General features: G+C 37.1%; 1 protein-coding gene across 1 annotated transcript; it reads left to right on the top strand.

Annotated features, from left to right (window-relative positions):
* The first annotated feature begins 6,913 nt into the window (after positions 1–6,913).
* csf2rb (colony stimulating factor 2 receptor subunit beta) lies at positions 6,914–8,684 on the top strand. Its single transcript, XM_063018428.1, has 2 exons — positions 6,914–7,024; positions 8,329–8,684. The coding sequence occupies exons 1-2, from the start codon at positions 6,922–6,924 to the stop codon at positions 8,499–8,501; spliced, it is 276 nt and encodes a 91-aa protein (XP_062874498.1). The 5' UTR covers positions 6,914–6,921; the 3' UTR covers positions 8,502–8,684.
* Positions 8,685–12,130: the final 3,446 nt, after the last annotated feature.

Consider the following 12,130-nt stretch of genomic DNA (forward strand, 5'->3'; position numbering starts at 1 on the left):
TGGAGTCAACTTGTTCGTGACATCACGTGTTTCGCGAATTTCGGTTCGTAATCCTAAATTTGTTTGTACGTTAAGTTGAAAAAGATCGTTCGTAACCCAAAATGTTCATATGGTAAACCGTTCGTAACTCAAGGGTCTACTGTAACTCTGTTTATGATTTTTTAAAGATGTGTGCATGAACAGACATTTAGAATAGATATTTTTTTTAATTTGTGCCTACTGCTTTAACGCTTCAGATGCTGAAGTAATGCAATAGCACTTGATTTTCTTATCCTTTGCCCAATGACCTTCTGTTGATTATCCAGTTCTTGTTTTTACCTATATAGTCTATTACAAACCCAATTTTCTAAAAGTTAGGACAGACTAAACTATGTAAATAAATCAATCAATTACCCTGATTGCATTATGCTTCCACTCCTGACTGAGAAGAGCCGTGACTAAAACAAGCCCCCTCCGACATGTATGCATCAGCCGACTGCATCTTTTCACCTGCACGAGGCGAGTTCATATGTGGATCAGCTTTGTGTACAGAGACACCCTGATCACATTTTCCCTCGTCTCTGTGCAGTCGCCATCAATCTGCCAGCAGAGGTCGTAATTGCATCAGTTATGAGGAATCTCCTTTGGCACCCTCCCTGCGAACGTGTTAATTAATGTTCGCTTAGGCGCCCAGCCTGCCGTGTAGCAGAGCTGAGATTCGAAACGATGAATTCATGATGTCAGCTCTGATGTGCTAGTGTGTTCTACCGCTGCGCCACCTAAGCACCCACAGCAATAATTTACAAATAGTTTTACCTGTATTTAATTAAAACAATGCATAGACATGGTATTTTAATGGTTTAACTAATTTACTTTATTGGGGTTTTGTATATTTTAAATGCAGTGCTATTCTTCTTCTTCTTTTTGAACCCATGTGGTTATATTCAATACAGAAGCATGACAGATTTTAATGCAGTGCCATCGATTGCTCAGTGCACGCCTCATTCAAACAGTCCAACGTGATTGACATGAAATGCGGTTTGTTACCATAGCAGCGCCTTAGCCTGCCTAAAGCACTGCAAATCTAGAAAGTTTTCATTCATCAGTAGCCAGAACATGATAGCAGACTTTAAACAGCGCTTTTGAGATTTTAGTTTACTTGATCCGATTGCAACATTTATGTGCTTTCCATTTGGTGGTACAGCTGAGGCTGATGTGCTGGCTTCAAAAACTGTGTTGCTGTTCCACATGGACCCATCTGCTTTTTAAGATAAAATTTTAACCCTACAATCTACCATTCATATGAAGTCAAGGGCCTCTGCTGGACAATTTTGGACCCTGCTGGCTGAGAAAAAAATATCAAAACATAAGAAAATGTGCCGCATGTTTGACAGCATTTTTGGATCAACCTACTTGTGTGAATCAGCCTTTCCCACATGAAAATAATTAAGTCTATATATCAGTCCACCCTTACTGATGAACACTTGAGCTGAACTGATGAAGCCAGCTTGAGAATTGGTATCAGCAGCTACTGTCCAGACACTATTTAGTACAGTATATATATATACAGTATGTGTGTGTGTGTGTGTGTGTGTGTGTGTGTATATATATATATATGTATATATACAGTATATACTGTATATATATATATATACGTATATACACACACACATTAAAACCATTAAAATATATATATTGTTTTTTAAACTAGCCCTTTTCTTTCATCATTTAATGCATCTTTTAATAATGTCATAAACAGAATACCCTGTAAATTCCTGCAACCATGCATTGAGTAACATTGTTCTTAAACCGTTGGACTGTTTTTTTAAACATGCAGCGGCAAGCCTCAACCAACTCTTGTCTGAAAGATGTTTATGTATTCAATGTAAATTTATGTATTTAATGTAAATTTATGTATTGAATGTGAATTAATTTATTGTGCTTGTTTTGTTCAATAGGAGGTTGGAACTGTGGAATGTGTCCATTCCCTCTCCCAATAACAGCAAGGCCCTGCAGGACATGAGTAATAAGGTGAGCATAAATTGACCTGACATGGCCTAAAACAGAATTGTTTTAGTGTATGCATTCATTGTCCAGGTAGGTGAATGGCCAGCCCATAGTAGAGCTGAGATTCAAACTCACAAATTTGAGATGTCAGCTCTGGTGTATTAGCGTGTTTTAACACTATGCCACCTGAGCACACCAACAAGACAAGAATCATCCATTTTTAAACCTAAAATACTTCAAAAGGTAAAAGCATTGCATTCCTAAGAAGATCATCCACACATTTTATGTCAGAAAAGTAAAATAACCACCTAAAGATAAGAGAAACTTGTATTCTGCTTGTTTAGACTCTTTATTGCCATAATAATGTGTAGGGACTACACACACACTCATAAACAAAGTTTTGTGCTATGAATTCCAAAAAATGTATTTAAGAATTAAGTCTATATTATTCAGATCTCATGACTAGTGAGGCCACTGAAGTACCCTGAATTCATTGAATGAGTTGCTTAAATGAATTGTAACCAGTTAGTTAACATTTGTGCTGTGTGACATTTAACATGCTGGAAGTAGCCATTATAAGACTGTAAATTGGGGCCATAAATGGATGCACATAGTCAGCAACAATACTCAGCTCTAACTGCTCTATGGTAGGGCAACAAACAAAATCTTCAAGTTTAAACATCGCGACAGCCACATTCCGACACTAATTAAAGTAAAATCTCTTACTTTCCATTCTTTCTATTTCTCTCTCACTCACTCTCCCCCACCCACAAAACAAAAGGTTTTAATGAATAAACTACTATCAATGGGGTAAAATATAAATAAAAAGATAAATAAATGCACTTTTGATTTTTTTAGGACGAGCCCCGAGTTAAATGTTACCTGGTCTAAGCAAAGCTGTAACATTAGAAGAGAAAAAAATAATAGATCAAGATAGATGAAACTGAGTCTTAACAGCATAACGTATGACAAAGTTTATCTTGTATAATTTGTGATATATTTACAGAACTATTACACTACTTTTTACATATACACACACAACATTATACACAACGCTATACACAACAACTGCTCTAATTAGGACTGACACACACAATGAGGGGGAGCAAACTTTAATCACATAACACTCTGTCTAACACATATACATATTCGGCAGCAACACAACATTGAGCAGGACATAAGCAAGTGCCGCAAATGAGCGTTTGTCTGTTATTATGAATGGTTGGCTCCCGCCTCCCCACATCAGCTATCAGCTCAGCTTTATTGGCCAAGTATGTTTACACACACAAGGAATTTGTTTCCGGCTGTTGTTAGCTCTCTACAGAGCTACGTAGACAATGTACAAATTTACATGCTCAGCAGAATTTGCATATGTACAGAAAATACAAAAATAGCATAAGATAAATGGATCCGACGCTCTGGTTGGTTGTGGAGTTGTGAGCCGCTGGATCCAGGCTAACATGTCCTATTCGTCCTTTCCGATCCCAGACTCCGCACGGGACAGCGTTCTATTGGTTACATACCTGTCGCAGAAATTACACAGATACAAAAAACAATACGCCGCCAGTTTGGTGGCGTAACAGCTGTGACATTTAAATAACACACTTTTGGTAATGGGGAGCCAATGTGTGCCAATAAAACATTCTCCAAATATAGTTATACCACCACCCCCAGTCTGAACTGTTGACACAAATGCAAGTTGACTCTAAACATTCATGCTGTTTATGCCAAATTCTGATCCTCCATCTGCATGTCATCCCAGAAACTGAGAATCAGTCCAGGTGACATCTTATATTGTCCACTTACAGTGAGCCTGCAATCAATGGCATGATTCCAACGGGGATTGGTGGGTGGGGTATTTTTTCAGCTCACAATAGAAAGTTTTTAAGATACTGTAGAAGTTCCTGTCAGCTTCATTCAGTCTGACTTTCACCTCTGACTTTGCTTATTAAAAAAAACTTTTCCACCTGCTGAACTGCCACTGTTTTGCACTGAATGTTACACTGTTGTCAGACAATTCTTTTTTGTAAAATAAGAAATTGTAAAATATTCTACTTAACCTATCTGGCATCAACAACCAAGCCATTGTCAAAGTCAAATATTTTTATTGTTAGTGGATGTTTAATGTAAACAGAAATTAAAGCTCCTGTGTCTGTTTCATTCATGCATTTCACTGTAGTAGCACATTATGAATGAGTCAACGTACAGATTTTTTAAACAAAGGGCCACATTGTGCAAGAGAATTAACCTAATTTTAGTGATTACAATATTCCTAAACAGGGCAAGAAAAAAATAGTATTCCAAGAAAAAAACTTGCATGCCAAGACTAGTAATCGAAAGATTGCTGGTTCAAGCACCACCACCGCAAGGTTGTCACTGTTGGGCCCTTGAGCAAGGCCCTAACATTCAATTGCTTGGATAATACACTGTCAACAGTACTTTGGATAAAAGCGTCTGTTAAATTCTGTAAATGTAATTGTTTTCCACAGAAATCTTCTGTTAGCATGGCTAACCCTTACAGTGACAAGGAGAAAACATCACTGTGTTTCATTCAGGCATCTGATAACCCCAGTATGTGCAGGTATGAGATTCTGTATAACCCTTATTTTACCTATTACATTTAAAATTTTTCCCGATAGATAGATAGATAGATAGATAGATAGATAGATAGATAGATAGATAGATAGATAGATAGATAGATAGACAGACAGACAGACAGACAGACAGACATACAGACAGACAGACAGACAGACAGACAGACAGATTACAGCAGCTCACATCAAACACTTGTTACAAACATACAACATCCACTGACAGTAAAAAAAATAAAAAGCTAAAAAATTCACAGTAATATCTAAATACATGTAAACATTAGACGTTGGTGTATGCATAGCATACAATAATTGTAGGTATTTATTATAAATTAGTATTATTGAATAGTCCGATTGCAGCTGTTAGGAAAGACTTCCTGTCACATTCAGTCCTACTTGTAGGAGAAATCAGTCTATGACTGAAGGTGCTCTGTTGAAACACCTCCAGGGCATGAAGTGGGTGTAAATAATTTGTGATTATTGAGTATTTGAGGTTTTGTGAGCATTCTTAACTCTGCTACCTGCTGAACTGAATCCTGTTTGGACCCAATTATGGCTCTGCATTCTGTTCAATGCAGACATTCTAAATTTTCATCTTCATTTTCCAAAGCAACCTGCCAATTACAGAGCAAAGCAAAATCCAAGCACTTCAATGTTACTGTAGGTCTTATATATACACACCAATCAGCCATAACATTAAAACCACCTCCTTGTTTTTACACTCACTGTCCATTTTATCAGCTCCACTTACCATATAGAAGTTTTACAATTACTGACTGTAGTCCATCTGTTTCTCTACATATTGTTTTAACCTGCTTTCACCCTGTTCTTCAATGGTCAAGACCCATTGGTGGATCATTCTCAGCACTGCAGTGACACTGACATGGCGGTGGTGTGTTAGTGTGTGTTGTGCTGGTATGAGTGGATCAGACACAGCAGCGCTGCTGGAGTTTTTCAATACCGTGTCCACTCACTGTCCACTCTATTAGACACTCCTACCTAGTTGGTCCACCTTATAGATGTAAAGTCAGAGATGATCGCTCATCTATTGCTGCTGTTTGAGTTGGTCTCTAGACCTGGTCTCTAGACCTTCATCAGTGGTCACAGGGCGCTGCCCACGGGGCACTGTTGGCTGGATGTTTTTGGCTGGTGGACTATTCTCAGTCCAGCAGTGACAGTGAGGTGTTTAAAAACTCCAGCAGCGCTTCTGTGTCTGATCCACTCATACCAGCATAACACACACTAACACACCACCACCATGTCAGTGTCACTGCAGTGCTGAGAATGATCCACCACCTAAATAATATCTACTCTGTAGTGGTCCTGTGGGGGTCCTGACCATTGAAGAACATGGTGAAAGCAGGCTAAAATAGTATGTAGAGAAACAAATGGACTACAGTCAATAATTGTAGAACTTTGAAGTGCTTTTATATGGTAAGTGGAGCTGATAAAATGAGTATAGTAAGTGTAGAAGCAAGGAGGTGGTTTTAATGTTATGGCTGATTGTTGTATTTATTGAGAATAGATTTGAAATAGTTTTAAAAAAACACTCCATCAGTTGAGGTTCATACATAATCAACTGACCACATTCTATGATAATCACTAACAAGGAATTAGGAGGACATACAAAATGGTTTAAGATAGAATAGATCTTTCTTTATTTAAAAAATAAATAAATAAATAAATATAAAAAAATGTATTCATGTTGCTGCATTTTAACTCACAATTAATCTATAAAGGAATTAAAATTTGTAAAATATATAATTTAAAATTGCAAAAACGTATGATTTAATTGTTAATTAACTAAAAATCCTGAGAATGATAGCTCTTAGTCCTAGTACCTGAACTGTAATCTTTTCCAAGTTGGTATATGTCATTGACTTTATTTCACATCTGAATATGCTAAATCTTGTTTTTTTTCCTTTAATAAATAAGATCAATATTTAAAAAAGATGGAAAATAGGAAAAATTGGGAACAGGGGGATATACTTTTTACAGCACTGTTTCATAGCAGTATAAATAAGCACCCTGTTATTAGTGGGGTTTTTTGCTTGTCCAAAAGTCCTTTATTCCCTACCTGAAACATAAAATTTTTGTGACTAAAATTGTGTAATAAATATGCATGTTTTTGTTTTGTTGTAGTATCTCGGAATACCCAATCCTGTCTTTCGATAATGACAGCGACTTAAACTTTACCTTGACCAAATCAGGATGGCTGCACAGCTCGTGCCCCTTTTCCTCACACTCAGATGGAGGCAAAGTTATTGACAAGTCTGTTGTGAGCTTTGCTGGACCCTACATTCTATGTCGCCAGGACTCTTCAGTGCCATCTGAAACATCTAACATGTCCTTCTATTCCAATTCATCACTCGATGAGGAAGTAAAATCCGAAAGCCCCGTAGAGTCTTCGCCGATATATGGAGGCTATGTTTTATCTGCTTCTCATGGTATGAAACACTATCTATATGGGTGCAAGGAGTCAGAATTGAAAATTTTATACAATTCAAGTAAAAAAAAAAAGTTGGGACAGTATAGAAAATGCAAATACAAAAACACAGTGTTTCTTACATTTATTTTAAGTTTTATTTAATTGCAGACAGTATAAAACCAAGATATTTTACTTTATTTAATTTGTTGATATACCTCCATTCCTGCATTTCAGGCCATTAACACATTAAACAAAAAAAAGAATAACATGATTTGAAACAGATGATGTTAAGGTGAATGGAATCATGATTTATTACAAAAGCAGTATCCATGAATGCTGCGTCCAAAATCACATACTTAAACAGTACGTACTAAATTTGAGGCAGTGCGCACTTCTCTGTCGGTAAAGCAGTACGCTCTTTTAGTATGCAAGTGTGCAGTATGCACGCAACCCTGGACGTACTACGTCCGCCATTTTATCAACGTCACATGATGCATGACGTCACATAGCCACAGTTATAACAATTATAAAATCCAACAAAATTAATTCTGTCGTTTTCCTCAAAGCTACTGATAATGTTACTCAGGGTTGTACGCAATCATAACATTTCAAATTTTTGTCTTACTTACACTTGTAAACAGCAAACTCTCCACTTTCCGCCATCTATCAGCTCCAGTTGAATTATGGGATAGATTATCGGACCGCAGTGTGCTGTGTTTGCATATTCAAAATTGGCTACCCATTTAGTAGGTCATCTGGGTACATTAATGAATACTATGTATTCGGACACACTACCTGCTCTCGTGTACTGCTTTCGCTGTTCAGTATGAAATTGTGCGATTTCGGATCCAGTTTTTTTTTTAAGGAGCAAAAATGGGCATTTCCAGTTTGTCAACAAATGCATGGGAGAATTATTGAAATGTTTACAAACAATGTACCTCAAAGAAACACTGGAGAGGATTTGCATATATATTTTTTCTACAGTGCACAATATCATTAAACGATAGAAGCAATTGGGAGGAATTACAATGCAAAAAGGGCATGGGTGCATGTTTAAGATGAACACCTGTGATCTCTTACCACCCCTAGACCTGTGTTGCAGGCCTGAAATGCAGAAACATTTGCTTTATACTGTCTGCAATAAAAGTCGAAGTAAATGTAAAAAAAAACACTATCCTTTTTTTCATTTTATTAATTTATTTATTTTGCATTTTCAATACTGTTCTAACTTTTCTGATTTGGGGTTGTATTAATAATAATAATAATGATAATAATAATAATAATAATAATAATAAATATCTTTTTCAACAACTTTTCCTTTAGAACACTCCAAACCATTTGACAATCCAGCCAGTGAGAACAGAGAGAACAGCTGGGCAGAACTTCCAACTGATGATCCACCGGCATACACCCCAAGCACAGCTGGCATACCCTCTTCAATTTTTTCTCACCCGTCAGGATACTGTGTGATGCCCAACATGGAGATGAGGAGATGAGTTTTAAATAAAACACTGGATGGCAACACACAGATTTAGGCCATTGAGACAGAAGAGAATACTGTGTGTGAACATGGTTATGTGACTCTGTTAAAGAGGTAAAAGGTCTCCTGGACTCTTTACTATTTTGGAAGCTTTACTATTTTATTCATATTCTTACACATAACTTTATATTTTAATATATTTTTGTAAGCACTTTTTATTCTAACAAATATTTTTTACAGTTCAAATTAGGAAGAAACATTTCTATTTGTGTATAATGCTAAATATGTATTTAAGGCTGTAAACTGTGTGGGCTTTTGTTTCATGCAGACTCAATCCTAATATGCCAGAACAATGCCTGTACATACTTAAAACTTTTTATTTATCAGTTTCTCCTTTTTTGAGCCTACTTTTTGCCATTTGTATTTGAGCTTTGGTTCTTTATAGCTGAAAGTTCTAAATGGACATTTTACTTTATTTTTACATTTGTGGTAGAGTTATAATACCAACTAATTATTCATTTATTTAAGTGTTATGACAGTCCTGGTGACCTGTTCAGGTTGTATCCTGACTTTCGCCCACTGAATCAGATCCACTGTAACCCTGAGCAGGAGCAGCGGTGGTAAAACACACAATAAATGAACGAATGTTATGACAGTGGAACGTTTACCCTGTTCACCAGATTTATTTATTTACTAACTGGAGTTAAATTGCTAGTTGGTTGAAAGTTTGGTTTAGTTGGTTGTCTGGTTCCTCTCAAGGTTTCTTCCTGTATTTTTAAAGGAGTTTTTCCTTGCCATTGTTGCCCTCTGCTTGCTCAACAGGGGTTTTTGGTCTGTTGGTTCTGGATTCTGTAAAGTTGCTTTGAGACAATGTCCATTGTAAAAAGCGCTATACAAATAAATTTGACTTGACTTGAAGTTACTCACAGTCCTCTAGGACACGAGAAGCAAAGGAATACAGTATATGAGACATTGTTTTCCAAGTGACTTACATTTGTACAGTAAGTCAGTTCTTGTAAATCGGTTCCACAGTGGCAACTCATGATTGATCTCGAACCAGTGCCCTGCCTGTTACTACTTTAGTTTCCAGACTGCATTTAAATGTGATCTAATACATAACAAAAATAAATATTAATTCACTAATCAAGTGTTGTACTGGTTTTTTTATATTAAAGAAATTCAAAGGTGTTTTATATATAAGGTGACCGACTAGGCATAACATTGTGACCACTGACATGTGAAGTGAATAACACTGATTATCCCTTCATCTGTTAGTGGGTGGGATATATTAGGCAGCAAGTTGATGTGTTTGAAGCAGGAAAAATGAATTGCTGAAGAAGTTAACGCTGGTTCTGATAGAAAGGTGTCAGAATACACACAGTGCATTGCAGTTTGTTGCGTATAGCCGCAGACCAGTCAGGGTGCCCATGCTGCCCCCTGTCCACCGCAGAAGGGCCAACAATGGGCATGTGAGCATCGGAATTGGAACACGGAGCAATGGATAAAGGTGGCCTGGTCTGATGAATCACATTTTCTTTTACATCACGTGGATGGCCGGGTGCGTGTGTGTCACTTACCTGGGGAACACATGGCACCAGGATGCACTATGGCAAGAAGGCAGTGTGATGCTTTGGGCAATGTTCTGCTGGGAAACCTCAGATTCTGCCATCCATGTGGATGTTACTTTGACACATACCACCTACTTAAGCATTGTTGCAGACCATGTACACCCTTTCATGGAAACGCATAATTTTGATATTTATATGAATCTCCTTAGTACTACTGTACATATAAAGATATACAGCTCTGTAAAGACTCTGTCTCAAACTACTTGTTTAAAAGATTTAATGCAAATGCTAATAACACAAATTTTACTGCACCTACTTGAAACAGTCTGCTAGTACTCTTCTACAAGACTCTTTTTATCATCTAGGCACAAATTACTGACCTATACTGATTCTTTAGTTAAAACTGCATACACACGAGAGTAGCATGTCGGCTATTCCCAGCCTAATTAAATTTAATGTCTGTGGAAATAAATGAGCCAATTTGCCCTTAATGTGGGTGGTAATGAAGTCTTTTTAGAATAAGACTTGGTTTAAATTTTATACCCCAAGATAGAGCTCAAAGAAACAAAAGTAAACAAAAGCGCACCCAGCCATTCTAAATAGTGTGATTATATAGTGCACTATCGATGGTATGGTTACACTACCTAATTAGGTGCGTTTAGAAAGTCTTAAGCACTGTTTATTGCCAATCTTTGCCAAGACTTTCTTCTGACGTGTAATTTAATGTAAGTTTAAAAAAATCAAAGCTGACCCTAATCATTTTAACTGAGTTGTAAAAGTCTGTCTGTGCCTAAAAGTGACATTAATGAATAAAATATATATTTGAGGTGTACGTTTAAAATTAGCTTTGTGGTAGCGTGGCAGACTAAGAGAAAAAGAAAAAAAACATATAAAAACACCACTTGTTAGCAGAATTATTTAAATAACATTTAAAAAGTCACTCCAGTTTTGTTTTGGTTGTTGACAACCAGTCTCAGTCCCAGTCTCAGGTTGTGCCAATAACACCTTCTTTATGAAGAACTGCAGAGATTACTGTCCATACAAAAGGTTTTCCAGGTTCTGCACACAGATCCTTAATCCAGGGCAGATTAATACTGTGGCCACAAAACAAAGGGAGAATTTAGAAAGTAAACAAAGGAAATATAAAATTATGGTTTTTTTAACCTTATTATTCACCACCCCAATCCCCCACACTGCAACTGCAGGAATTAATGTTACCATATTAAATAAAGTTGACCAGACAAATCATGAAGCATCATGGGTTCATACTGTCTGTGATAAAATAAAAGTAAATGTAAGAAACACTGCATTTTTTATTAGCATTTTTAATAGTCTCAACTTTTGCTAATTTGTGGTTGTAAATCAGTTAACCAGTTAATTTTATTGCCAGTTGGGTTTAATTGCACTAGCCACACTTAGGCAAGATTACTGTACATGTGGCAATGTGAAGCAGAAAGAAAAGGGTTGCAAAGTGCCGGAGTTTTTAAATACCGTGTCCACTCACTGTCCACTCTATTAGATACTCCTACCTAGTTGGTCCACCTTGTAGACGTGAAGTCAGAGATGATCGCTCATCTATTGCTGCAGTTTGAGTTGGTCATCTTCTAAACCTTCATCAGTGGTCACAGTTTGCTGCCCATGGGGCACTGTTAACTGGATATATTTTAGGTTGGTGGACCTAAAATTCAGTTCAGCAGTGACAGTGAGGTGTCCATCAGTGCTGCTGTGTCTGATCCACTCATACCAGCACAACACACACTAACACACCACCACCATGTCATTGTCACTGCAGTGCTGAGAATGATCCAACACCTAAATAATACCTGCTCTGTGGTGGTCCTGTGGGGGTCCTGACCATTGAAGAACAGCATGAAAGCAGGCTAAAAAGATGTGTAGAGAAATAGATGGACTACAGTCAGTAATTGTAGAACTATAAAGTGCTTCTATATGGTAAGTGGAGCTGATAAAATGGACAGTGAGTGTAGAAACAAGGAGGTGGCCATAATGTTATGCCTGACTGGTGTATACAGGTGTACAGTACAACTAAATTCTTTCTTCGCATATCCTGGCTTGTTTG

The sequence above is a fragment of the Trichomycterus rosablanca genome, chromosome 22 (assembly GCF_030014385.1).
Source record: "Trichomycterus rosablanca isolate fTriRos1 chromosome 22, fTriRos1.hap1, whole genome shotgun sequence".
Taxonomy (NCBI): Eukaryota; Metazoa; Chordata; class Actinopteri; order Siluriformes; family Trichomycteridae; genus Trichomycterus; species Trichomycterus rosablanca.

Coding starts and splice junctions, on each gene's coding strand:
- csf2rb (XM_063018428.1), top strand. CDS start 6,922: ATGTCCTTCTATTCCAATTCATCACTCGATGAGGAAGTAAAATCCGAA. Junction 7,025..8,328: donor TGTTTTATCTGCTTCTCATG/GTATGAAACACT, acceptor CTTTTCCTTTAG/AACACTCCAAACCATTTGAC.